The sequence below is a fragment of the Ambystoma mexicanum genome, chromosome 10, assembly GCF_040938575.1.
Source record: "Ambystoma mexicanum isolate Mex_15411 chromosome 10, UKY_AmexF1_1, whole genome shotgun sequence".
Taxonomy (NCBI): Eukaryota; Metazoa; Chordata; class Amphibia; order Caudata; family Ambystomatidae; genus Ambystoma; species Ambystoma mexicanum.
This window is the reverse complement of record NC_090932.1, coordinates 21,535,878-21,561,614: the sequence shown is the minus strand read 5'-3', so window position 1 is coordinate 21,561,614 and position 25,737 is coordinate 21,535,878. Positions and strand designations below refer to the sequence as shown.

Here is a 25,737-nt window from a genome sequence, read left to right as displayed (position 1 = left end):
GCATGCTGGTCCTCAGCACCTGAATATTATCGCCAGCCATGGTCAGGAGCTTTCGGCTCATCGTAACACGAATCGGGCCATTATAAGGATTCATCTGAGTGGCACCGATGACCAAGCTTTATAAAACCACTTCTCCATGTGATCCTTGTCTTGCAAGATTCTATGTCCGTGTTGATCTTGACACTGAGCCTGCCCTTGTCCATGCCCCACACCGCGCGGTGTCATCCTCGGTGGCTCCATCTTCGCTGTGATTTCCTTTCAAGTCTTCATCTCTCCAGTTCTAGGTCTGCACGCTAGACTCTGCCCACTCCTCCTTTTAATCTTTGTTGACTCTACTCCATTGCAGTCATGCCAGACCATCCATCTTGGTAAGGGTTGTTGGATCTGTGGGCGTCTGAGAACCTGGGTGGGTGATTGGGGGGGGGGGTGTTCTGTGAATCTGGGAAATCCCACGTACTTGTCTCACTTCAGGCGCCCTGGATTACTCTGCACAGTGTTACTGGGACATAATGGGTGCCGGCAACAGCAGTAAGTTCCCATTCGTGGTTACAGCAGTGTTAATAAGTCATCGAAACAGAAAAGTGAAGAAAAAGAGTGAGGAGAGAAGGAGGAACGTTTATGCTACCGATGTGCCAGCAACACGCATTTTGCTGCATCGATGGTGTGTCCAGGGAGGAGAGCGATTTGTAACAAATGCAAAAGACGTGGTCATTTTGCGAACCGTTGCAAAAACTTTCAGAGTAGTCAAAAGAAAGTACTGTATGTGAATGAAGATGAAGCAAGAAGATCATCGGATGATGAAAATGAATTTCCTTTAGAGAATATTATTGTTAACACTATAACAAATGTTGTGGGTGATGAAAGGAATGTTGATGATGAGTGTGAACGCCCATATGCTGATATCAGAGTGGATGGGAGGCAAGTGCGCATGATGGCCGATTCGGGGTCAAAGATCACTTTGATGTCAAAAGAGGTATACGAAAATGAGATGAAGGGTGGCGTACGGAATCTGAGTAAACCTGACATTAAACCAGGAGGGTACACTCAAGATCCCATCCTCGTCGCCATAAACATGGGTGGCCCACTGAGGTTTGACATGGCCATGTTCTGCACTTGCACAGTCCAGATCTGACGTTAAAGCTTGGGACTGTGTCTATTCCTATTCCTTGACACAGTAGATTCCTCTCCCTTCAGTTTCTCACTTGAAAGACACAACGCTGGTTGGATTTGGAATACAATCCTTTTTGGTTTCTTTACTTCCCCCATCTGCCTTTCATTTGTCTTTGAGCCATTGTCCATGCTCTCCTGCCTCTGAAAGCATTTCAGTCGTTGCTCTGCAAGTTCCACATCTGCTCTAGAACGCTTCCCTTGAAGCCGTAATTCCCAATCAATAACCGCTTGTTCCGTAACTCTTCACCCCTTCTCCTGCGGTTGGGAACCTCACTGCCGGTGCCACATGCTATCAAAGCTGCTTTTGACGTGCGCGATTATTCGTATGCCCACTGTGACATTCACGCATGCAGTAGCCGCTTTCAAGATGCGCTGATACCAGTGTGCCTACGGTGGTGTCCCGATGGCGACGAGGCAGGGCGCCGCTCAGTGCCCCTTCCTACGGTTCACTGGACGCTAACGCAGGGAAGAGGAGGGGACTACAGCCGCGCACGTTCGCCGACGAAGACTGTCCAACGTAGCTTTATAAAACGGAACGAGGTACGACACAAGCGCTTTGCTTTTATAAGATAGGGCAGGTGCAGGACTTACTTCCCGGCCGCTACAACGTTCCGCGGAACGGAGCGGCCACCTCAGTAGATACTGGCTGCTGGAGGTTCTCGGTCCTCGGCTGCTGTAAATCCTCGTCGCCAATGTTATGATACACACTTCAGACTGCTCAGGATATGTAACGATGGGTTTTATTAAGTACAACAGCATAAACAAGAACCTCCAGCTGAGAGGCTGTTTCTGTATGAATGCCCTCTCACGAACGAACAAACACAGAAGGTTTAGTACACGTAGCAAGTACATCACAATCCCTAAGAACGTTGTTTCTTCAGGCAGCATGTATAACTTCCCCATCTAACTAAGTTACTGTGCACTACATCTATGACGTACCTACATCAATGCAATATAACGTGGTTTCCATATATGTACAATCTTAAGTAATACAACTATATAACAGAGCCCCATAGACTTCTGAAAACTGGTGACACCCTTAAAACAGCCCTCAACCCCACGTTCTTCCACCCACATGAGAGCATTGGGAGAAGGCCATTACCCACCACCCCAAGATTGTTCTGGAGGTGTTCCCCCCTCACAAGTGAGGGGGTCGCCCATTCTCTTTTGTCCTGATGAAGGCGGAACATTTACACCCATGCCACCGAAACATATAGCCCCCTGTGAAGTACTAATGGACCCAGTGATGTAGCTGCAGAGTCATAGCGATTAGAACTGAGCTTAACGTAGACCCCTGAGCCCATGGTTCGGTCAATGTAGCTGCTTATTTTTGTTGAATTACTGGTCTAGTCAGACAGAATGAAAATGGATATTGCTTGCATTATCAGGACGCCACTGTGGGTCCTGACTGTGGGGTGTCTGACTAATGTTTGTTATTTCTTCTCGTGTGTAGAAAATATTTGTATTATTTGTATGTTTAGATTTTATGTAATATTTTGTCATTTGAAGCAGATGCAAAGTAAATATGTGTCTGTCCAAACATCTAATGAGATGATTTATTTATGACATGAGTTGGCAAAATAAATCTGAAAGAAATCACTTGTTAGGTGCAAAGTAGAACATAGTCACCTGTATACTTGTTTGTTTGTCTTCCAGGGCTTTGATTAACACTGCTAGGGATTGTCACAACTGAGTGAGCACTCCACAATCATTCACACTGATGAGCTATTACGAATTCACTTCCTTTCAAAAAGTATTTCCTGACAGGACAACTCTTTGTTATGTATTATGTCACCCCGTTCCTGGTCGGAGTAGGCGATCACCCTGAAGTCTATATCTCCGCATTGGCAGGTCACCGCTCATTCTCCAAATCCACACAGGCTGTTGTATTTATTTTAAGGATGTACCCCAAAATCTGCCTAAGACTTACCTCCACTCCGTAAGAAACAATGAAGAGGACGAGCAAGGTGATGAAGAGGGCCACCCTCCAACGAATGGGAACACAGACGAGCTGTCGGAAAGAGAAGAAAACATCCTTAGAGCTTCTCTCGACTACTGTTGGTATAGGATTGGGGTATAGGGTACAGGGAATAGTGTTCCTAGGAATTCATCTAAAGCGGGTGCAGAAGCCATCATCCAAGGGCAGCAGCATTGGGCATTTGGATTGGGCTGGGGGTATGAAGCGCAAACAGTTGGCAGTAGGGATCCCAGTGCTATAGAGAGAATGTGAATAATAGCATGCAAGACAAAATAACAGACACATCTAGAAAAAGATGAAATTAACGAATAATCAAAAAAGAGAACAGGTGCAGATTGAAAATAACAATGCAAATAAGGTTTTATGGGGAGAGGAGATTGGTATCATTGCTTAAGGATTGTGGATGGCCATTCCAGATATTGGGGGCCAAAACACACCACAAAGGGTATGCTACCCTCCTTGCCTAAGCCTTGCCCACCTGTCAATCACTTTAAACTGTTGGTGCCTTCCTGTTTTGCCGCCCTTTTCCCCCTACTTAAGCAGCCCTCCAGCTTCTTTTCCTTTGCAGTTGGTCAGCAGGTGCAAGTAGATCTAGGTCACGTGGCCTAAGCCCCACCCACCTTCTTATCCCTGTCTCTTCCTTTCTGCTCTTAACTCTTAGATCAAGAGTGTCTCTCGTCTGGGTGTCCGAAGTGAATGGCAGATGAAGAAAAGGCAAATTCCTGTTTGGAGCTGTTTGGACTGGGGAGGATGTAGGGCCCGAACCCCTGCTCAGAAAACAGGTAAGCATGCGCCAACATGTGTTTTCTTCCACCAGTCCCAACAAGCCATCCCCACCATCACCAGGCAATGCCAAAGTCAATGACATTGCCCCACCTCTACGGCATGGACTCTGCAATGCAGCAACCTCACCCACCTCAGCCTCAATCCCATCAGCACCCCCTTACCATCCACAACACAGAAGCTGATGCTCGCCAACTTCCGCTCAGGTTTCACCCATGCAGCAGACCTCATCACTACACACAACCTTGATGTCACCTTCATCACCGGGACCTGGCTGACACCCACCTCCACCCACATCCTATACATCCTTGTCCCTGACGGCTACAACATCCGACACAGAGACTAGCCAAACAAGACGGGTGGAGGCCTCGCAGTCATCCAAAATACAACATGGCCCTGCATCGGACTGGACGTTGACAACATTGGATCCTTCGAAGCCCTCTCCAGCCACTTACCACTCTCCCCGATTGACACAGTCACCTTCCATCTCATCTACAGTCCACCCAAACCCAACACTACCTTCATCCGAGACTTCACCGACCTGGTCACCAGTATTTTCCTCACACATGTCAATGAAATCTTCTTAGGCGACTTCAACCTCCCAGGCAACAAGGCCACCAAACTCACGAAGGAAGCTCTCCTCTGCCTTCTCGATACCCTCAGCCTGACAGAGAACACGAAAGACCCAACACAAGAGAAAGCTAACATCCTCGACTTTATCATCACTGCACTTTCTTCCCTACACTACGGCTCTCACCTCCCGCTTGACTGGTCTGACCACCCAGCCGTGCAATTCCACATCCTGCACACTACCCCAGACAAGCTCTCCCGGCAGAAACGCACAAGACAAACCTCCTTGAACTTCAAGAAATTGCAGGTGGAAGCCCTCAAGGAAGACCGTGCCATCCTCCACCTTACATGGAATGAACACCCCCAACCGTACTGAGACACTCTACTGGAAGCACTCAATGCCACCCTCTTAGCATCCATCGATTGACACGCGCCTCTGTAACAACGCACCTGCAAACCGAAACCATCATCACCCTGCTACACGCAAGAACTCAACCTCAGAAAAAGAGTAATCAGGAAACAAGAGAAAGCCTGGCGCAGCTCTAGGACCACACCCGACCGGGCACTCCTCAAGAAACTCTGACCAACCTGCTAACAACTTATCACCACAGCCAAGGCCTCCTACTATAAGAACACGATATCAGAAAATGACAAAAAAGCAGAGCCCTCTACAAAGCGGTCAAGCACTGCATCAACCCGCTACCTGACATGGCCATACTACACTCCATTGAAACATCTACCGCCATCAACACCTTATTCATCGACAAAACCAGAAAAATCAGCAAGGACACGTACAGAATTGAAAAAATTAAAGGACCAGAGAACCAGCCTTCTCTGCCTATGCTCCAGGACTATGGAACCTCCTCCCTGTCAGCATCAGACTCACCCCCCACACTCCTACAATTCAGAAAAGAACACCCCTCACGCATCCTGACTCGGTAGACGCCGCCCACCTCTCTCATCCCCGCCACCCAGTACAGCTGTCCCCCTCCTCTGTGCCCCTCAGTATCCTACTCCTGCTGTATATCTGTTCTGTTGTTACCACTGAAAAGCGCTCAGTTATGCATGTGTATTGTTGTTACCTCTGTAAGGCACTCTATTGCTTCTTGAAGCTAGGTCCGTGCTCAATAAATACAAAAATAATAATAATAATAAATACAATAATCATTGACTTGATAATATATTCAAAGCAGTACATTGCACTTTCTTTGCCCTTTTGTGCAAATCGCTGCCCTCTGTAATTTTCAATGGTTTCAAGTTGTAGTGCAAACAAGGTGTTCAACTTGGTGAAATCGCCTTGCTGCTGTTTTTGCACTTTGTTTTTCAAAAAGTGTAAATGCCAACTCCCCTTTTATGGGTGGCACACTGCACTCCCTGTAGATGCCAGTTAAATACTCCTGCTTCAGGCAGCTTCAATAGGAATCCATTGGTTTTACGCCAGCATGAAGATGTCATGCCATAGCAGGGCTTTAATTGGGCCGGGTCTGATCGTCGCCGCGTACTTGGGCTTCTTATTTTTTGCTGTATTGAGGGCCAGGATTTCTCCAGGCATGAGCAGAGTACCAGCACTCAATAGCATTGCCACCCATTCCATATTTTCTCATCCGCACGCATCAGCCTTCCCAGGTCGGCGTTCTCACTTTGGCCTGCGAGCGCAGGGAAGCACAGCTACCCCCCCCCCTGAAGTTTGACTTTGTGTCACCAAAGCATTACAGTTAGATTAGAGGTTGATAGCCCAGGCACAGGGGTGCCAGGGGAAGGACTGTGGCCCTTTAAGAGGTGTGAGTGGGTGAGTGATAATAAATACAAGGGCAGCTTGGCATTGCATGCAGTGTGAAAAACAGGTTCTAGCAGCGGACATTACACTGCTTTCATTTTGTTTCACAGTGAAAGCAGTTTTAAAAACCCAAACACTTTTGTAGGCTTTAACTGTGATATTTCAACAGGAAGTGTAAGGCAAGGCTTTAATCCTACTGCTTATTTACATGTTTCTAAAACGATTAACATCATGTGTTTATTTTGTGTACTTTTAAATGCATTGCTACAAAACTATTTAATCTTTTCAAACCCAATCCTTAACAAATACTTATATTAACTATTGATAGGAAGATATGTGATCAAGTTCTTAAATGTCTGATTATCCCCAAAACCTGGGTTCTCCACTTAACCAAAGTGTGTGATCCTGGGAAGATCATTTAGGGGCTGATTCATGGAGTTATTTGCGCCGAAAACAGGGATTTGTGCGCCATTCTGCCTGCAAATCCTCATTTGTTAAACAGGGATTTGCGGGCAGAATGGTGCACAAATCCCTGTTTTTGGCGCAAATAATTCCATTAATCAGCCCCTTAATCTCACTGTGCTTTAACTGCAAAATTGGGAGCCCTGAAAAATAAATCCTCCAAAACAATAGGCAAGATTTAGGGGGTTATTTTCTGATCTTACCAAGCAGAAAGTGAAGACTGAAAACTATGTGTAAGATTTAGGCATACCTTTTGCCTTATTTGCCAATCCAAGGGATTTTCAAGGTTTTGACGGGGACCAATAGGGTCCCAAGACAAAACTTACATGCCCAACACCCCAACCACTCCACCTTTCAAAAATAGTTGTATATCTGATTCTGATGATGACAGATATGCATTAGTTTCCTATGGAATCCAATGAATGCATATCCACCAGCACCTGATTCTGATGATGGCAGACATGCATTAGATTCCTATGGAATCCGCCAGCTTTTAGCAATGAATGCAAATCCACCAGCACCTGATTCTGATGATGGCAGACATGCATTAGATTCCTATGGAATCCACCAGCTTTTAGCAATGAATGCAGATCCAGCAGCACCTGATTCTGATGATGGCAGACAGGCATTAGTTTCCTATGGAATCTGCCAGCTTTTAGCAATGAATGCAGATCCACCAGCACCTGATTCTGATGATGGCAGACAGGCATTAGATTCCTATGGAATCCACCAGCTTTTGGCAATGAATGCAGATCCACCAGCACCTGATTCTGATGATGGCAGATAGACATTAGATTCCTATGGAATCTGCCAGCAACTGATTCTGATGATGGCAGATAGGCATTAGATTCCTATGGAATTTGCCAGCTTTTAGCAATGAATGCAGATCCACCAGCACCTGATTCTGATGATGGCAGATAGGCATTAGATTCCTTTGGAATCCGACAGCAACTGATTCTGATGATGGCAGATAGGCATTAGATTCCTATGGAATCTGCCAGCTTTTAGCAATGAATGCATATCCACCAGCACCTGATTCTGATGATGGCAGATAGGCATTAGATTCCTATGGAATCCACCAGCTTTTAGCAATGAATGCAGATCCACCAGCACCTGATTCTGATGATGGCAGATAGGCATTCTTTTCTATGGAATCCGCCAGCTTTTAGCAATGAATGCAGATCCACCAGCACCTGATTCTGATGATGGCAGATAGGCATTAGATTCCTATGCAATCCGCCAGCTTTTAGCAATGAATGCAGATCCACCAGCACCTGATTTTGATGATTGCAGTTATGCATTAGTTTCCTATGGAATCCGCCAACTTTTAGCAATGAATGCAGATCCACCAGCACCTGATTCTGATGATGGCAGTTAGGCATTAGATTCCTATGGAATCCGCCAGCAACTGATTCTGATGATGGCAGATAGGCATTAGATTCCTATGGAATCCGCCAGCTTTTAGCAATGAATGCAGATCCACCAGCACCTGATTCTGATGATGGCAGATAGGCATTAGATTCCTATGGAATCCGCCAGCAACTGATTCTGATGATGGCAGATAGGCATTAGATTCCTATGGAATCTGCCAGCTTTTAGCAATGAATGCAGATCCACCAGCACCTGATTCTGATGATGGCAGATAGGCATTAGATTCCTATGGAATCCGCCAGCAACTGATTCTGATGATGGCAGATAGGCATTAGATTCCTGTGGAATCCGCCAGCTTTTAGCAATGAATGCAGATCCACCAGCACCTGATTCTGATGATGGCAGATAGGCATTAGATTCCTATGGAATCCGCCAGCTTTTAGCAATGAATGCAGATCCACCAGCACCTGATTCTGATGATGGCAGATAGGCATTCGTTTTCTATGGAATCTGCCAGCTTTTAGCAATGAATGCAGATCCACCAGCACCTGATTCTGATGATGGCAGATAGGCATTAGATTCCCATGGAATCCGCCAGCTTTTAGCAATGAATGCAGATCCACCAGCACCTGATTCTGATGATGGCAGATAGGCATTAGATTCCTATGGAATCTGCCAGCAACTGATTCTGATGATGGCAGATAGGCATTAGATTCCTATGGAATCCGCCAGCTTTTAGCAATGAATGCAGATCCACCAGCACCTGATTCTGATGATGGCAGATAGGCATTAGATTCTTATGGAATCTGCCAGCTTTTAGCAATGAATGCAGATCCACCAGCACCTGATTCTGATGATGGCAGATATGCATTATATTCCTATGGAATCCACCAGCTTTTAGCAATGAATGCAGATCCACCAGCACTTGATTCTGATGATGGCAGATATGCATTAGATTCCTATGGAATCCGCCAGCTTTTAGCAAAGCTGCAGATCCACCAGCACCTGATTCTGATGATGGCAGATATGCATTAGTTTCCTATGGAATCCGCCAGCTTTTAGCAATTAATGCAGATCCACCAGCACCTGATTCTGATGATGGCAGATAGGCATTAGATTCCTATGGAATCCGCCAGCAACTGATTCTGATGATGGCAGATAGGCATTAGATTCCTATGGAATCCGCCAGCTTTTAGCAATGAATGCAGATCCACCAGCACCTGATTCTAATGATGGCAGATATGCATTAGATTCTTATGGAATCCGCCAGCTTTTAGCAATGAATGCAGATCCACCAGCACCTGATTCTGATGATGGCAGATATGCATTAGATTCTTATGGAATCTGCCAGCTTTTAGCAATGAATGCAGATCCACTAGCACCTGATTCCGATGATGGCAGATAGGCATTAGATTCCTATGGAATCCACCAGCTTTTAGCAATGAATGCAGATCCGCCAGCACTTGATTCTGATGATGGCAGATATGCATTAGATTCCTATGGAATCCGCCAGCTTTTAGCAATGAATGCATATCCGCCAGCACCTGATTCTGATGATGTCAGACATGCATTAGATTCCTATGGAATCCGCCAGCTTTTAGCAATGAATGCATATCCGCCAGCACCTGATTCTGATGATGGTAGGTAGGCATTAGATTCCTATGGAATCCACCAGCACCTGATTCTGATGATGGCAGATATGCATTAGTTTCCTATGGAATCCGCCAGCTTTTAGCAATGAATGCAGATCCACCAGCACCTGATTCTGATGATGGCAGATAGGCATTAGATTCCCATGGAATCCGCCAGCTTTTAGCAATGAATGCAGATCCACCAGCACCTGATTCTGATGATGGCAGATAGGCATTAGATTCCTATGGAATCTGCCAGCAACTGATTCTGATGATGGCAGATAGGCATTAGATTCCTATGGAATCCGCCAGCTTTTAGCAATGAATGCAGATCCACCAGCACCTGATTCCGATGATGGCAGATAGGCATTAGATTCCCATGGAATCCGCCAGCTTTTAGCAATGAATGCAGATCCACAAGCACCTGATTTTGATGATGGCAGTTATGCATTAGTTTCCTATGGAATCCGCCAGCTTTTAGCAATGCATGCAGATCCACCAGCACCTGATTCTGATGATGGCAGATAGGCATTAGATTCCTATGGAATCTGCCAGCAACTGATTCTGATGATGGCAGATAGGCATTAGATTCCTATGGAATCCGCCAGCTTTTAGCAATGAATGCAGATCCACCAGCACCTGATTCCGATGATGGCAGATAGGCATTAGATTCTTATGGAATCTGCCAGCTTTTAGCAATGAATGCAGATCCACCAGCACCTGATTCTGATGATGGCAGATATGCATTATATTCCTATGGAATCCACCAGCTTTTAGCAATGAATGCAGATCCACCAGCACTTGATTCTGATGATGGCAGATATGCATTAGATTCCTATGGAATCCGCCAGCTTTTAGCAAAGCTGCAGATCCACCAGCACCTGATTCTGATGATGGCAGATATGCATTAGTTTCCTATGGAATCCGCCAGCTTTTAGCAATTAATGCAGATCCACCAGCACCTGATTCTGATGATGGCAGATAGGCATTAGATTCCTATGGAATCCGCCAGCAACTGATTCTGATGATGGCAGATAGGCATTAGATTCCTATGGAATCCGCCAGCTTTTAGCAATGAATGCAGATCCACCAGCACCTGATTCTAATGATGGCAGATATGCATTAGATTCTTATGGAATCCGCCAGCTTTTAGCAATGAATGCAGATCCACCAGCACCTGATTCTGATGATGGCAGATATGCATTAGATTCTTATGGAATCTGCCAGCTTTTAGCAATGAATGCAGATCCACTAGCACCTGATTCCGATGATGGCAGATAGGCATTAGATTCCTATGGAATCCACCAGCTTTTAGCAATGAATGCAGATCCGCCAGCACTTGATTCTGATGATGGCAGATATGCATTAGATTCCTATGGAATCCGCCAGCTTTTAGCAATGAATGCATATCCGCCAGCACCTGATTCTGATGATGTCAGACATGCATTAGATTCCTATGGAATCCGCCAGCTTTTAGCAATGAATGCATATCCGCCAGCACCTGATTCTGATGATGGCAGGTAGGCATTAGATTCCTATGGAATCCGCCAGCACCTGATTCTGATGATGGCAGATATGCATTAGATTCCTATGGAATCCGCCAGCTTTTAGCAATGAATGCATATCCGCCAGCACCTGATTCTGATGATGGCAGATAGGCATTAGATTCCTATGGAATCCGCCAGCTTTTAGCAATGAATGCAGATCCGCCAGCACCCGATTCTGATGATGGCAGATATGCATTTGATTCCTATGGAATCCGCCAGCACCTGATTCTGATATCAGATATGCATTTGATTCCTATGGAATCCGCCAGCTTTTAGCAACTGGTAAAAGTTGGTGGACACTATAGGAATTCATGCAAATGCCTCATGACATGCGCATGCATGGCAGGAAACATTTACATTTACATTGCATTACGAAGATCGCAGAATGCACTAAAACTCAGGTTCGCCTGACTTTCCATGCATTTGCTCTTCATGGTGCCATGCTTGGGAGGACCGCTAGCACGCCAGTGTTAAGGAGAGCAGTTCTCTCTCTGCAATTAGAGGGAAGAAAAGTACCCCTTTCTAAGCATGGAGTAGGCGTGGTATGTTGCCCTCGCTAACATCTGCACAGCTACTTTCAGACGATCAGGTCTGAAGCCACGTTACACATCTAGATGTCTGAAAAGCAGCTCATTATGATGATCAGGTTTAAAGCTAAGTTGTACGCCTCGCTACTCATTGTTTCATATATGTAGTCACACTGTGTCCCTCAGCAAGTTTTAATGTGACATTCATCACAGAGGCTGGAACGGGGGATAACGGCCCGGCAGCCCAAGTTATAGGCCCGAGTGAAGCGAACTGGGGATGAAGGTAATGAGCATCGCGGGTTACCAAAGTGGTAACCCGGGGTGCTAAAAAGTATTTTCCTTCCTACAACGGGATGCATGCGGCAGCCTGCTGTAGGAAGGAAAATCCTTTTCAAAAATGGCCGGGCTCCATATGGCATCCATCTAATCGACTGCGGCAGCGAGGGCCGCCACAGCCAAAATAAGGTAAGTGGGGGGACATAAAGAAAAAGAAATGGGGCCGACGGTGGGTGGAAGATCGCGGCAGGTGAGCCGGGCGCCACAAGGCTTAGAATACGGGCCAACCTTAATCTTCCTCTCAACATCAGAAAGGAGGCAGCCACACCACGCAACAGACTTCCCAACAAACCCATACCCAGTCACCCGCCTCTTGCCCTACCCTCTTGCCAAGCCATTCCCAATCAGGGCACCCCCTCAGACTCAGGTCCATTCGACCCAACCACAGTCACTCTGCCCATCCTGACCTGCGCCCTCATGAACACTCGCTCTCTGCCTGCCCATGCATTAGACATCTTCGACCTGATTGCCAAACATAACCTCTATACTCTAGCCATCTCAGAGCCTTGGCTTCATGACGCCTGTGGCCCTGCCCTATCCTTAGCAATGCCCACGGGGTACGCTATCTTCCAGAAAGACAAACCCTCCTCCAGGGGAGGTGGCGTCACCCTAATAGGGAAAGAATCCTTTCCCTTCAGATGGTGTAACACATCCATCGATGGCAACACTGACCTCAAACTCCCATCATCACCCACATACACTATCACCCTGCACCTCATCTACTGCCCACGTGGCCCCCTTCACAACTTTGAGTCAAACCTACTTCGTATTCTCCAGGACAACATAAACGCCTCCTACAAAATTATCTTGTTAGGAGACCTTATTTTGGGCGTTCATGACCCTAACGACCCTCAAGCAACATTGCTTTATGACGCCATAGATATCCTAGGCATTACCAATCGCACCCACAGGAAAGGACGTACTCTAGACTGGATTGCCAACCACAATTGCAAGGTATCCACCAGTGCCATCACACCCTGTTCCCGATCAGACCACCATCTCATCCACTTCTCCATCCACCAGCCCTCAAAACCCAAAACTATACCCAACCCATTACCTGCAGCAATAACGCAAAGCTCTCGGACGCTCACCAGAGACAACATCTTGCCTCTGCTCAACACCCCTGGCCTCCAGCCCCCATTTTACTCCAACACCAACTCATTAGTGGAGTGGATGGGATGGATGGAATGGATGGAGTGGATGGAGTGGATGGAAAGGATAGAGTGGATGCAATAGATAGAGTAGATGGAACGGATAGAGTGGATGGAGTGGATGAAATGGATAGAGTGGATGGAATGGACGAAATGGATAGATCGGATGGAAGAGATAGAGTGGTTGAAATAGATGGAAGGAATGGGTGAGATGGATGGAATGGATAAAATGGATAGAGTATATAGAATAGACAGAATGGATTAAATGGATTGAATGGACAGAGTGGATGCAATGAACGGGGCAGATGGAATGGATAGAATCTATGACATGGAGGGAGTCTATGGAGATGACGGGGTTGACAGAGTGGACGGGGTTGATGGAGTGGATGGGGTGGACGGAGTAGATGAACTGTGAACATTGGCCTGCACCAGATCCTGTCAGGATTATATACGTTGGCCTGAGTGGCCTCCGGATGGAAGTGCCAATGTTGGCATGCCTCACACTTGGAGTTGTTAACATTAGTGTGAATCGCATTTGATAGAAATAAGAATGTAAATGCTAACATGCCCCACACGTTTATCACTCTATGCCCTGCCCTCCTGTTCCGCATGCTGTTGCTATATATCCTTATCCCCCCTCCTGTCACTGTAATCCCATCCCCTGTCTGTATATGTCCGTGTGTCGCTCTGTTCCCGCCACCCTGCTCACGTGCCTGGTCTCCGGCGCTTTAAAGATAACCATCATATCACATCACTGCGCTCACTCTCTACTTTCTCCATCATTCAACTAGAACACAGCTATACCCCTGATTAATTCGGCCTACCTGTCCACATACGAATATGACCCCATTAACACCTCATCACCCTAATAGAACGCAGCTAGCCGAGCACATTCCGGCCTAGTTGCTCAGATATGCGTCCTTCAGGCCTATCGCAGCCAGAGCCCAGTCTGGGTGTCCCCCCACCAGACTGCACAAATCCAACTGATATCTCCAGCACCACACCTAACGCTAGGCTGCAGCTACCACCCGCCAATTACTTCAGCTGCACACACATCCGGTGCACCCACGCACCCTAAGACTCTCTCTCTACTGACCAGAACTACGGCTCCTGAGGGCGTTCAACCTACCAGCGCTTTGAGGTCATACCAATGATATATAGAGCGCTATATAAATGCAAAGTAACATAACATAACATAACATATACACCTCAATCCTCTCTAATGCAGTGAACACTCCTGGTTTACCCCCAACCTCCTGGAACTGCGCAATCAGAAAGGGCAAGCCCAGTTAACTTGGCTAAAAGATCCCACTGACACTCTGAAAAATCAGTTAGCCAAAATATCCAAACTCTATAAATCCACCACAATCGCAGCGAAATCAAATTCATTCAATTCTAGAATTAGCAATGTAAATTCTGATGTAAAATACATTTTCACCATCTTCAGAGAACTTGAATCTCTTGCCCCACCCCCTAAGACAATCTCTAAAGACAAAACTTGGTGTTCAGACATCCAAGCAGCGCTATTGGGCAAAATTGACACATTGAGCATGAAATTCTTTGCACAACAGCAATTCAACAAAGACCCCTTAGCCACAAGTAACAGCTGCATCCCCCCACCCGCCACTCCACTCAGTGTTTCTTCAGAGACATCTCAGAAAGTGAAGACTTAAAACTGATCAAAAGCTTGAAAACCTCAAAATGGAAAGGCGATATATGCCTTGCCTCCCTCATCAAAGATTGCACTGACTTGCTAGCCCCCTTCATCACAGCACTCATAAATGCATACTTTGCTAAAAGCACTGTTCCAGCTAGCCTCAAAGAAGTATGGGTCCTCCCTCTCCTGAAAAGATTTTACTTGACCCATCCATCCAACTATAGGCCAATCACCACCGTCCCCGTCTTACTAAAAATCCTGGACCGAGCAGCCTACCTGCAAGTTCAGCAGTTCCTGGAAGACAACCAAATCCTAGGGATGCGACAATCTGGCTTCTGCCTAGGACATGGAACAGAATCTGCCCTTCTCGACCTAAAGAATTCGCTGGACGAGATCAGGGATGAGGGGAATTCTGCCCTGCTCCTCCTCCTAGACCTACCTGTGGCATTCAACTTGGTCAACCACCAAATCCTCTGCCACAACCTCACCACCTATGCTAATTTCTGCCCACCAGCTACCGCCGGGAGCACCTCTTTCCTGGAAAGAAGGGTCATGACGGTCTTCTCGAAGACTGCTAACACCTTTCCCTCTCCCATCACTTGTGGTGTACCTCAAGGATCTTACATCGCCCAACCCTATACAATATCTTTATTGATCCACTTTTCAACATCCTAGACTCCCTGAGCAATGCCTACACTAACTATGCTGACGATACCCAAATCCTGATCCCACTCTCAGGCAACTACACAGATGACTCCGACACCCTCAACAAGATCTATTCTACAATACAGACCTTGATGGCAGCCAATCATCTATGTCTCAACAGTGACAAAACGGAAATCCTAATTGTCGGACCACCAAATGCCCATAAGACTCTCAACAATCAATACACTGTCTTCCAGATTGACAATTGTGTAATCTCCGTCTCATCCACAGTAAAGACTCTAGGAGTCTACCTAGATGCCTCACTCACCATGACCAGACAAGTGAGCGCAATTGCCTCCTCGGCAGCCTACGCCACTAAGGTACTCAATGCAGCCAGACCTTATTCTCTAAGAACAATTTTCTAACCATTGCCGTGCAATCATTGGTACCAAGATTGACTATTGCAATGTCTTAATCACAGGCACCTCCTCTGGAAACACCCACAAACTTCAAGTCATCCAAAACAATGACCTGAGAGCAGCCCTCAATATCGCAAAAAGAGAACACGTCTCCGAAACTAAAAGAGAAACAGACTGGCTCACCATCCAGGAGCGCATCACCTTTAAAACACTATCCATTGCCCACAAGTTCCTCTCCAATACAGTGCCCCCATACCTCACCCAAAGAATCACCAAAATTCACTCCACAAGGCCCACTAGGGCCCCCTACACTGATCGACTAATTGTGCCCAAAGTAAAGAGATGCAAAGCCAGTGGCTCAAGCTTCCCTTACCTTGCGGCTAAACTTTGGAACGAGCTTCCCTCCACCTCGAGGGCTGAGAAATCCTATTTGGTCTTTTGTAAAAAAGACTCTCAAAACTCAGCTGTTCTCTTAAACCCTAACACCCCCTGCCCCCCCGCCTACTCGTCAATACTCCCACAACTCCACTCTACTGTATGATTAACATGTATGACAATCCCACTCGATTAATGTGACTGTGTTACCTTTGTAAATGCCCCTATGGTACCCTTGTTTTTTTACATGACAAAAACATGATTGTATGACATAGTTTGACTAGTTGACTTGTACCTGTAACAGCGCCTCAATGCCTTGAGGTTGTATGTGCGCTATACAAATGAAATAAATAAATAAATAAATAAAATAATTTCCACTTTCTCCCTTTACTTCCAGTGTTATGCAGATGACACACAACTCTACTTCAGGCTTCCCTCTGATCCTCTCCTTACTTCCTCCATCATTCCTGACGGCCTATCTGCCATCCAGTCCTGGTGTGCCTCCAATGATCTCTGCCTCAATGACAGCAAGACTGAGATCCTTCCCATTGGGACTCCTGCTCCCTTTGTCTTCCCTTCACTCTGGCAACCCTCTATGTGCCCCCCCCCTTCACCTTCATCTGAAGCAAGAAACCTTGGAGTCATCTTCGGCTCTTGTCTTTCCTTCCTCCTTCACATTTATTCAGGACCTTGCCAAGAAGGCCCACTTTCTACTCCACCTCCTGAAAGGAATTCTTCCTTTCCTCACTTCCCCCAGAAGCTCAATGTCTCTAGAGCCCTGGTTCTCTCTAGGCTAGACTATTATAACAGCCTCTTTCTTAATCTACCCTCTTCCTCTCTACATCCCCTCCAGCTAATCCAGAATACAGCTGCAAGACATCCTTGGCCTCATGCCCAGTCATTGCATCTCTCCAGCCCTAAAATCTCTCCACTGGCTCCCGGTTGCTGCAGGGATCAAATTAAAATCCCTCTGCCTCATCCATAAGACTGTCTGGGGCTGTGGACCAGGCTATCTTCTACTTGCTCTCACTAAATACTCTCCTTGCAGATCTTTACACTCCTCCGGTGCCAACTTTCTGCGTGTCAAGTGCTTCTCTAAACAGCAAGCTGGTGGCCCATCTCTTTCCTGGGCTGGCTCCCTCCTCTGGAACATCCTCCCCCTTCCTCTCCATCTTGAGCCGGATCTCCCCAAATTGCAGAAGCTCCTCAAGACGTTCCTTTTCACCTCCTCCTTCCTCCTCTCCCTCCCTTGCTAAACCCCATAGTTTGCTGAGATTGGTGGCCAGCGGCCTTATGTATCCTTCTGGGACCTTCCCCCCCATCACCTTCAGCCTCCGCCCACTCCCAGCACTTGCCGTTGGGCGCACACTGGCCTGTGCTGTCTCCTGGGCCTGCACTTAATGCTTTTGTCAGTTGACCACTCTTGCCAAGTGATCTCTGCCAGGCACTTAATATCTGCTGGCAACCTACTCCCTGGCACTTTCCTCAGTGGAACTCCTAGCACTTACCCCCCTCCCTTGTCCCTTCTCCCTCTCTGCACTTGCACGTTCTGAATGCTCACATGGCCTAGCAGGACCGCCTCTTTCTTTCTCTTCATTGTTATTATATTTACCTTTGCTTCCCACGTTCCCTCCCCGTTGCCCTGTGGGCGCTTTGAAACACAATTTACTTGATGTGTAAGTGCCTCACAAATGCACGATAAAATAAATACATGAATAATAATAAGTACGATCAGAAGTGCCCTCCAGATGAAGAGGATGTGATCAACCTGCATGACTCGCCTATGCTTTTCCAGATGATGAGGACCCAGCAGTTACAGCCTTTCCTCCTGAGGGTGCTGAAGAGAGTGGCAGGTAGGTGCAGGATTAGGGGGGCGGAGTCCAATCAGGATGTTGACTTTATCGAAGATGTCCTGGAGTAGAGAAAAGAGTATGCCATTGCATTCCCTTGATAAAAGCTATCAAGGGACCGATTGCACTCTCTCTTCAAAAGCCTGCAGCCGCAAAGACTGAAAACATGAGAACAGAGAAGAAATGCCCGTTTTCTTTCTCTGATCTATTGTACATAAGGGTCCAACCTGTGCCAGACGTGTTAATGGTCACTAATGCCATAAGCATGTAAATGCACCACTCTGGTCAACTGAGCACACTCCAGACAGGGAGAACAAAAAGATACATTCATTTGGTAGAGCAATGGCTAATGCTGCAGCTTCCTGTCTACATGGGTGATGGAACATTGACACCAGGCCCAGTGGGATGGAATGGAAGCTTTAGCCAAAGCTATACCTGATGCACTACATGCAGCCTTCCAGCACCTACCATGAGAGGAAGAAAATTCCCTCAAAACAGCCAGAATCACAGGCTGTCAGGTAGAGGAGGCTGCCTCACTGCATTGCACAGGGCCTACACCTGAGACTCAAGTGCGTCGCACAGGGCCTACACCTGAGACTCAAGTTCATCGCAAAGGGCTTGCACCTGACACTCAAGTGCATTGCACAGGGCCTGCACCTGAGACTCAAGTGCGTCGCACAGGGCCTACACCTGAGACTCAAGTGTGTCGCACAGGGCCTGCACCTGAGACTCAAGTGTGTCGCACAGGGCCTACACCTGAGACTCGAGTGTGTCGTACAGGGCCTACACCTGAGACTCAAGTGCGTCGCACAGGGCCTACACCTGAGACTCAAGTGCGCAGCACAGGGCCTACACCTGAGACTCAAGTTCATCGCACAGGGCCTGCACCTGAGATTCAAGTGCATCGCACAGGGCCTGCACCTGAGACTCAAGTGCATCGCACAGGGCCTGCACCTGAGACTCAAGTGCGTCGCACAGGGCCTGCACCTGAGACTCAAGTGCGTCGCTCAGGGCCTACACCTGAGACTCAAGTTCATCGCAAAGGGCTTGCACCTGACACTCAAGTGCATCGCACAGGGCCTACACCTGAGACTCAAGTGCGTTGCACAGGGCCTACACCTGAGACTCAAGTGCGTCACACAGGGCCTGCACAGGGCCTGCACCTGAGACTCAAGTGCGTTGCACAGGGCCTACACCTGAGACTCAAGTGCGTCGCACAGGGCCTACACCTGAGACTCAAGTGCGTCACACAGGGCCTGCACCTGAGACTCAAGTTCATCGCACAGGGCCTGCACCTGAGGCTCAAGTGCATCGCACAGGGCCTGCACCTGAGACTCAAGTGCGTCGCACAGGGCCTGCACCTGAGACTCAAGTGCATCGCACAGGGCCTACACCTGAGACTCAAGTGCGTCGCACAGGGCCTGCACCTGAGACTCAAGTGCGTCGCACAGGGCCTGCACCTGAGGCTCAAGTGCGTCGCACAGGGCCTGCACCTGAGACTCAAGTGCGTCGCACAGGGCCTGCACCTGAGACTCAAGTGCGTCACACAGGGCCTGCACCTGAGACTCAAGTGCGTCGCACAGGGCCTGCACCTGAGACTCAAGTGCGTCACACAGGGCCTGCACCTGAGACTCAAGTGCGTCGCACAGGGCCTGCACCTGAGACTCAAGTGCGTCGCACAGGGCCTACACCTGAGACTCAAGTGCGTCACACAGGGCCTGCTCCTGAGACTCAAGTGCGTCGCTCAGGGCCTACACCTGAGACTCAAGTTCATCGCAAAGGGCCTGCACCTGAGACTCAAGTGCGTCGCACAGGGCCTACACCTGAGACTCAAGTGCGTCGCACAGGGCCTGCACCTGAGACTCAAGTGCGTCGCACAGGGCCTGCACCTGAGACTCAAGTGCGTCGCACAGGGCCTGCACCTGAGACTCAAGTGCGTCGCACAGGGCCTGCACCTGAGACTCAAGTGCGTCGCACAGGGCCTGCACCTGAGACTCAAGTGCGTCGCACAGGGCCTGCACCTGAGACTCAAGTGCGTCGCACAGGGCCTGCACCTGAGACTCAAGTGCGTCGCACAGGGCCTGCACCTGAGACTCAAGTGCGTCGCACAGGGCCTGCACCTGAGACTCAAGTGCGTCGCACAGGGCCTGCACCTGAGACTCAAGTGCGTCGCACAGGGCCTGCACCTGAGACTCAAGTGCGTCGCACAGGGCCTACACCTGAGACTCAAGTGCGTCGCACAGGGCCTGCACCTTAGACTCAAGTGCGTCGCACAGGGCCTACACCTGAGACTCAAGTGCGTCGCACAGGGCCTACACCTGAGACTCAAGTGCGTCGCACAGGGCCTACACCTGAGACTCAAGTGCGTCGCACAGGGCCTACACCTGAGACTCAAGTGCGTCGCACAGGGCCTGCACCTGAGACTCAAGTGCATCGCACAGGGCCTGCACCTGAGACTCAAGTGCGTCGCACAGGGCCTGCACCTTAGACTCAAGTGCGTCGCACAGGGCCTACACCTGAGACTCAAGTGCGTCGCACAGGGTCTACACCTGAGACTCAAGTGCGTCGCACAGGGTCTACACCTGAGACTCAAGTGCGTCGCACAGGACCTACACCTGAGACTCAAGTGCGTCGCACAGGGCCTACACACTCAAGTCAATTAATCGGATAAAGCAGTAAACGACTTCCCACTATCCAAGAAAGCAGTGAAGAAAGCTTTTACAAAAGCAGACGAGCATGACACAATAATAATGTTAAGTCAAATAACAGGCAGGCCAAAAAAGGTTTGTGGACCAGCCTCAAACCATTGGTGCTTTTGCACCCAGTCCTTTGGGCAAGCTTCTGGACAGTTTAGTCGGGCTCCAGACACTGGGTGGTTCACCAGCAAAGGAACACAACCCCAGGCCTACACATGGAGCCTAGGCTAACAGTGACGCGCCCCTGTATGCGGAAGAGGCAAAACCCAGAGTGAAGTAGCTGCTGCATCAAAGTGTGAGTCCCCTCCCGTGTTACCCCGCTGCATGGAAGATTAACATCATTTGCTCACGCATGGGAGCGGTTCACGTCTGGCAAGTGGGTATTGTGCACAGCAATGGAGGGCAATTGCATGTAACTGCAGGAAAGACCTCACAACCTCCCTCCAAGGAACTGAAAAATGCAGCAGGATTGTCTGCTCCAACTACAAATGGAAGTTGTGGCCCTGCTTCATAAAGCAGCTATCAAGCCTGTACCACAAATCCAGGAAAACACAGCTATTCTAGTGTCGCAAAACAGCAAAACAGAGAGGCATGTATTAGATCCCCAGCCAACCAAGGGATAAATTCCCCTCTAATGGCAGCGTTGGATATGAAATACACTTTATATTTCAATGTTCCGGGCCGCGTAAGCACTCATACTTCTAAGTTGACCACTGTCATTTCCAGCTCAAGGTACTTCCTTTTGGAACCGAATCGGCACCTTGTGTTAAAACAGTGATTGTGATACGTCTGCACCGCCAGAATGTTTCAGTGTATCCTTCTCTGCCTGACTGGCTAATAACTAAAGACAGAACAGAACCGTGCTTCCAGAACACCCATAAAACAGTAAGTCCTCTCCATCAGCTCAGACTTTCAACCACAAACAAAAATCAAGCCTTGTTCCAAGCCAAACCAAACCATTTCTAGGAGCCAGATTGGATACAAACAGGTCCCACGCCTTTGCCTCTAACGAAAGACAACTATTAGACGAGCTCCACTGTGGTCGCCGAATAACTGTATAGAAGGTCATGAGACTGGGGGCGCTGTTGAGCAGCCTATAAAATGGCTGCCTAGCACTTGGGCTCCATGTTATGCCAGCTTTCATCCTATATAATCTGCAGTCACTGGGCATCCGATCCTGCAAAAACTACCAGCAGTTACGCGCTACGTGTTGCCCCCTGTGCTGACTTTCAGTGTGATTCTTTGCTCCGGCGGCAACCACAGAGGAATTTTATCCGAGGTGCGGTTGGCGCCATCTCTTTCCCAGGAGGCAAGGGGGACCTCTGTAGTTGTTAATTAGGTCTCAGAACACTTCTACTAACTGAAGGTGAGCCTGGGACGGAGCATCCCACTTCGCTGACGGCTGGGCGCTCCGACGGTGTCAGTCTACAAATACGGATACCTTTACTTTGAGACCGCAAACGCATTTTGGTGGCCGCGGGCCAACCGTCTCATGCACGATATGACAGAATTCTCTGTTTAGGCTGAATTTCCTAACCTAGTGAGTCCCCCAGCAGCTTTGCTGGTTTCCTGGAGTTTGTTTTTTTTCCATCCTGCCAAGAGTGAGACTCTTTTTCTCCCACTCTTGGACATGAATGTGGTTAATTCCTTTGAATGTCAATGTGTTCTATGGGCTATGGGGTCTTTTACTCCATAGGGTCTCATGTGTTTTACTATGTGTGTTACACCGCCCCCTCCGTCCCGTAACACTGGGGCATCCTAGAGGATCCCCACCATAGACTCCATACCCTGGGACTGACTACTGTCTCCCAGTGCATGTAAAGTCATCATTGGCTTTACTAGACCTAAATTTACTAACATAACTAATACCAACCATCCTATTGTGGACGTACTGGTAGGGGTAATTCGATTACCCCTGGGTCTGTTATTCGAGGGGGCACTGTACCATCCCCCCTCGTCGAGTTTTGGCTGGTGGCAGTGGAAACTACTTGTTATATTCGACCCCGAATATAACTCTATGGGATTCTTCCCATTGTTGGGGGCTAATACTTTTTCCCGTTAGTCTCTAACATACCGCCGGTTTATTTGTCTTAAATAAATCTACCGGTCGGTATTTTCTGCCAGAACTCGGTTTTTAAAATGGCATCTGTGTTCGCCTCTGTAACTCCAAACCAAAGTTTGAGCCCGTTGTTCCACTTTTGGCGGGCTTCTACACAAAAGCCCTCCAGAGTGGTGCCATTCTGTCTGGGTACCACAGGGCGTGCGGGAGGGGGTTTCGGCACCCTGGACTGAGTTGCCTTGCCAACTCAAGTCATACTCTGGTGTGATTGGCCCAAGTGATGAGCCACCCCGCTTACCACTTAGCGTGTTTTGATTGACAGCTAGGCTGAATGAATGGGGGTTTTCTGCATAAAAGCAGGGCTTTTGGGACTGGATCTTCAGAAGTCGCCACAGGACCTAAGAATCCGACGAGGGTAAAGCTGAGCCGACCTGCAACGACGACACCTCCGGTGGAGCCCTGCTGAACTGACTCACCACTTCCCAACGACAGAGGAGATCTCCCTGCCGGAGAGTCTTCTTCCCCTGACTGGTGGGAACAACCAGTCCGTTTGCTTTTTCTTCGCTTCCAGGACGTAGTGGTCGAATTGCCCGTGCTGAGCACCCCGGCAACCGGATAGCCACTAACAACTGTACCGCGACCAAAAGGTGGTGCCTTGTGACGGAGCACTCCACGGCTGGTCTCTTCCCTGGTGGTGCAACAATCTTCAACTTTCCTTCGACGACGAGATCATCTCATCTCTTGGCAAAGCCCCGACTTGCATCCACCACCAGGAACAACTGCCCCCGACGGAGCTGTCTCTCCACATACAAGGTACCGTGTCCGCCTGGCTTCCCTGGTGACGGTTAGCGTGAGGTGTCTTAATCCTTGCCTCTCAATTGGGTCGCCTCCAGACCTTCTTAACTGTTTGTTCTAAACTGGTCCAACCTTTCTGTGACAATTTGCTACAAAAACTCGAAGTGCATTTCCACTGTGATACTTTTTGGGACATATCGCCTTGCCTCTCTCCGAGTGGGCCTGGCCTCTGAACTTCATGATCCACAGTAGACCCTGCCTTACTTGCCTTGCATTTGCTTCGTATAAGAGTTGGTACCGAGTTGATTTCATACCCTGCATTTTCTCTCCCGTTCTAACGAATATTAGAGTGCCATCTAGGTTAAAGCATTCACCTCTGTCTGCAAATAAGTGGTGCTGTTGAACCTAGACTTGTCGAACTATTGTTAGAGGAGTGAGATACTTATAGTAATTGTAATTGAAGTTGTTTGCCGTATTAGTGCCAGTGTGTTTTTCATAGATGTGTTTTTATAAATAAATAACTATATATCTTTACACCCAAGCTCTGTTCTGTGTCTGCTTGTTCTACTGTGTAAATTGCTGTATGTTGTATAATCCACATACTGCCTAACTCTTCTTGAGGGAAGTCTGACTGCTCAGCCACAGCTACCAAGTGAATCTGTGTGGTACCTACTGCTACCAAGTGGGTTTACTCCCAAACACCTGTAGGCCTAAATCTTTTACAGTGGTCTCAGAGGGAACTGCACAGGTTTCCGCTTAACACTGGTGTACAGTGGTGGGATTTGTATCGAGTATACAGTTTAGAGTGCTTTTCAACACTTTAGGATAACTAACCACAAAGCTTAGCACTAAAAAGCAACTTTCAAAAACATGTCTCCTATGGAAGCTTACAGCCAAGAGTCCTTGTCAGGTGAAAATACTGAGAGTTTGAGAGCTCTCTGTAGACAAGAGAATCTTTCTGTAAGAGGCAAGAAAGTAGAACTGATAGCGAGACTGCTGGAAAACCAAAGTCTGGGTACAGGTTCAGAGGAACCGACTTCTCCAGCAAATGTAGATAACAGTAATAGTGTTGATCTAAATCAAAGTTCAGATGATAGTGATGAAGAGGCTGAAGAGGAAGGAGAGGCTAACGAAACTGTCTCCCCTGCTCTCCTGTCGGCCTTACCAGCTGTACCTACTGGGCCTATAACAGGTCCCACACTAAGTCCTCAAGTCCTTGAACTAGAAAAAATGAAAATAGACTTGGAATTCAGAAGGATTACTGCTCAAACTGAACAGAAACACCAAGAAATGCAACAAATTCTTAGGCTCAGAGAAATGGAGCTCAAGCATGAGTTAGAAATGAAAAAGTTGTCTGTCAAAACTGCTTCTGTCTCTGGCTCCTCTCGAAGTTCCAGTCCCAAAAGACCCCGGATGCCTAAGGAATTAATTGGTACGTATGAACCAACTTTGGATGTGTTGGATTGGCTGAGTTAGTTTGAGTACAATCATGGGCTCCAGAACATCACAGGTAATGAGTTGCTTACCTGGTTGTTCTCTAGGCTCCCCCCGTTGCAACTGATGTGGTAATGGAGTTGGGGGAGGAGGATAGGAAAGAGTATGAAAGTGTGAAACTAGCTTTGATAGCTAGATTTGGGAAGACCCCTTCCCAGTATCTTAAGAGGTTTAGAACCCTCAAAAAGCATGATGGTACCCCATGGGCTACCTGCGTGAGTGAAGGGTTGAAAACTTAGAGGGATGGATTAAGGGTTACAAGGTGAACACTTATGAGGGTATGAAGAATCTTTTTATGTTGGAGTCTATTTATGATGCCTGTTCTCCTGAGCTCAGAAAGCACTTGGCTGACTCGAAGGAATTGGATTCCAGGAAGCTAGCTAAGGCTGCTGACTTGTGGGTTGCCAACAGGGCTACTCATAAGGATTCTGGGGCAACTCAGAA

The 25,737-nt window shown here is 47.9% G+C and overlaps 1 protein-coding gene across 3 annotated transcripts in view; it reads right to left on the bottom strand.

The window, feature by feature from the left end:
• The window catches only part of LOC138491108 (probable cation-transporting ATPase 13A4), a 1,567,030-nt gene that overhangs the window by 13,460 nt on the left and 1,527,833 nt on the right, over window positions 1-25,737 (bottom strand). For 2 of the 3 annotated variants that reach the window (XM_069617430.1, XM_069617431.1), the window contains one exon: window positions 3,101-3,181. The exons of the other annotated variant lie outside the window; for it this stretch is intronic. In XM_069617430.1, coding sequence (XP_069473531.1) covers window positions 3,101-3,181 — 81 coding nt within the window. The remainder of the gene's footprint in view (window positions 1-3,100; window positions 3,182-25,737) is intronic. 3 annotated transcript variants of the gene reach the window in all.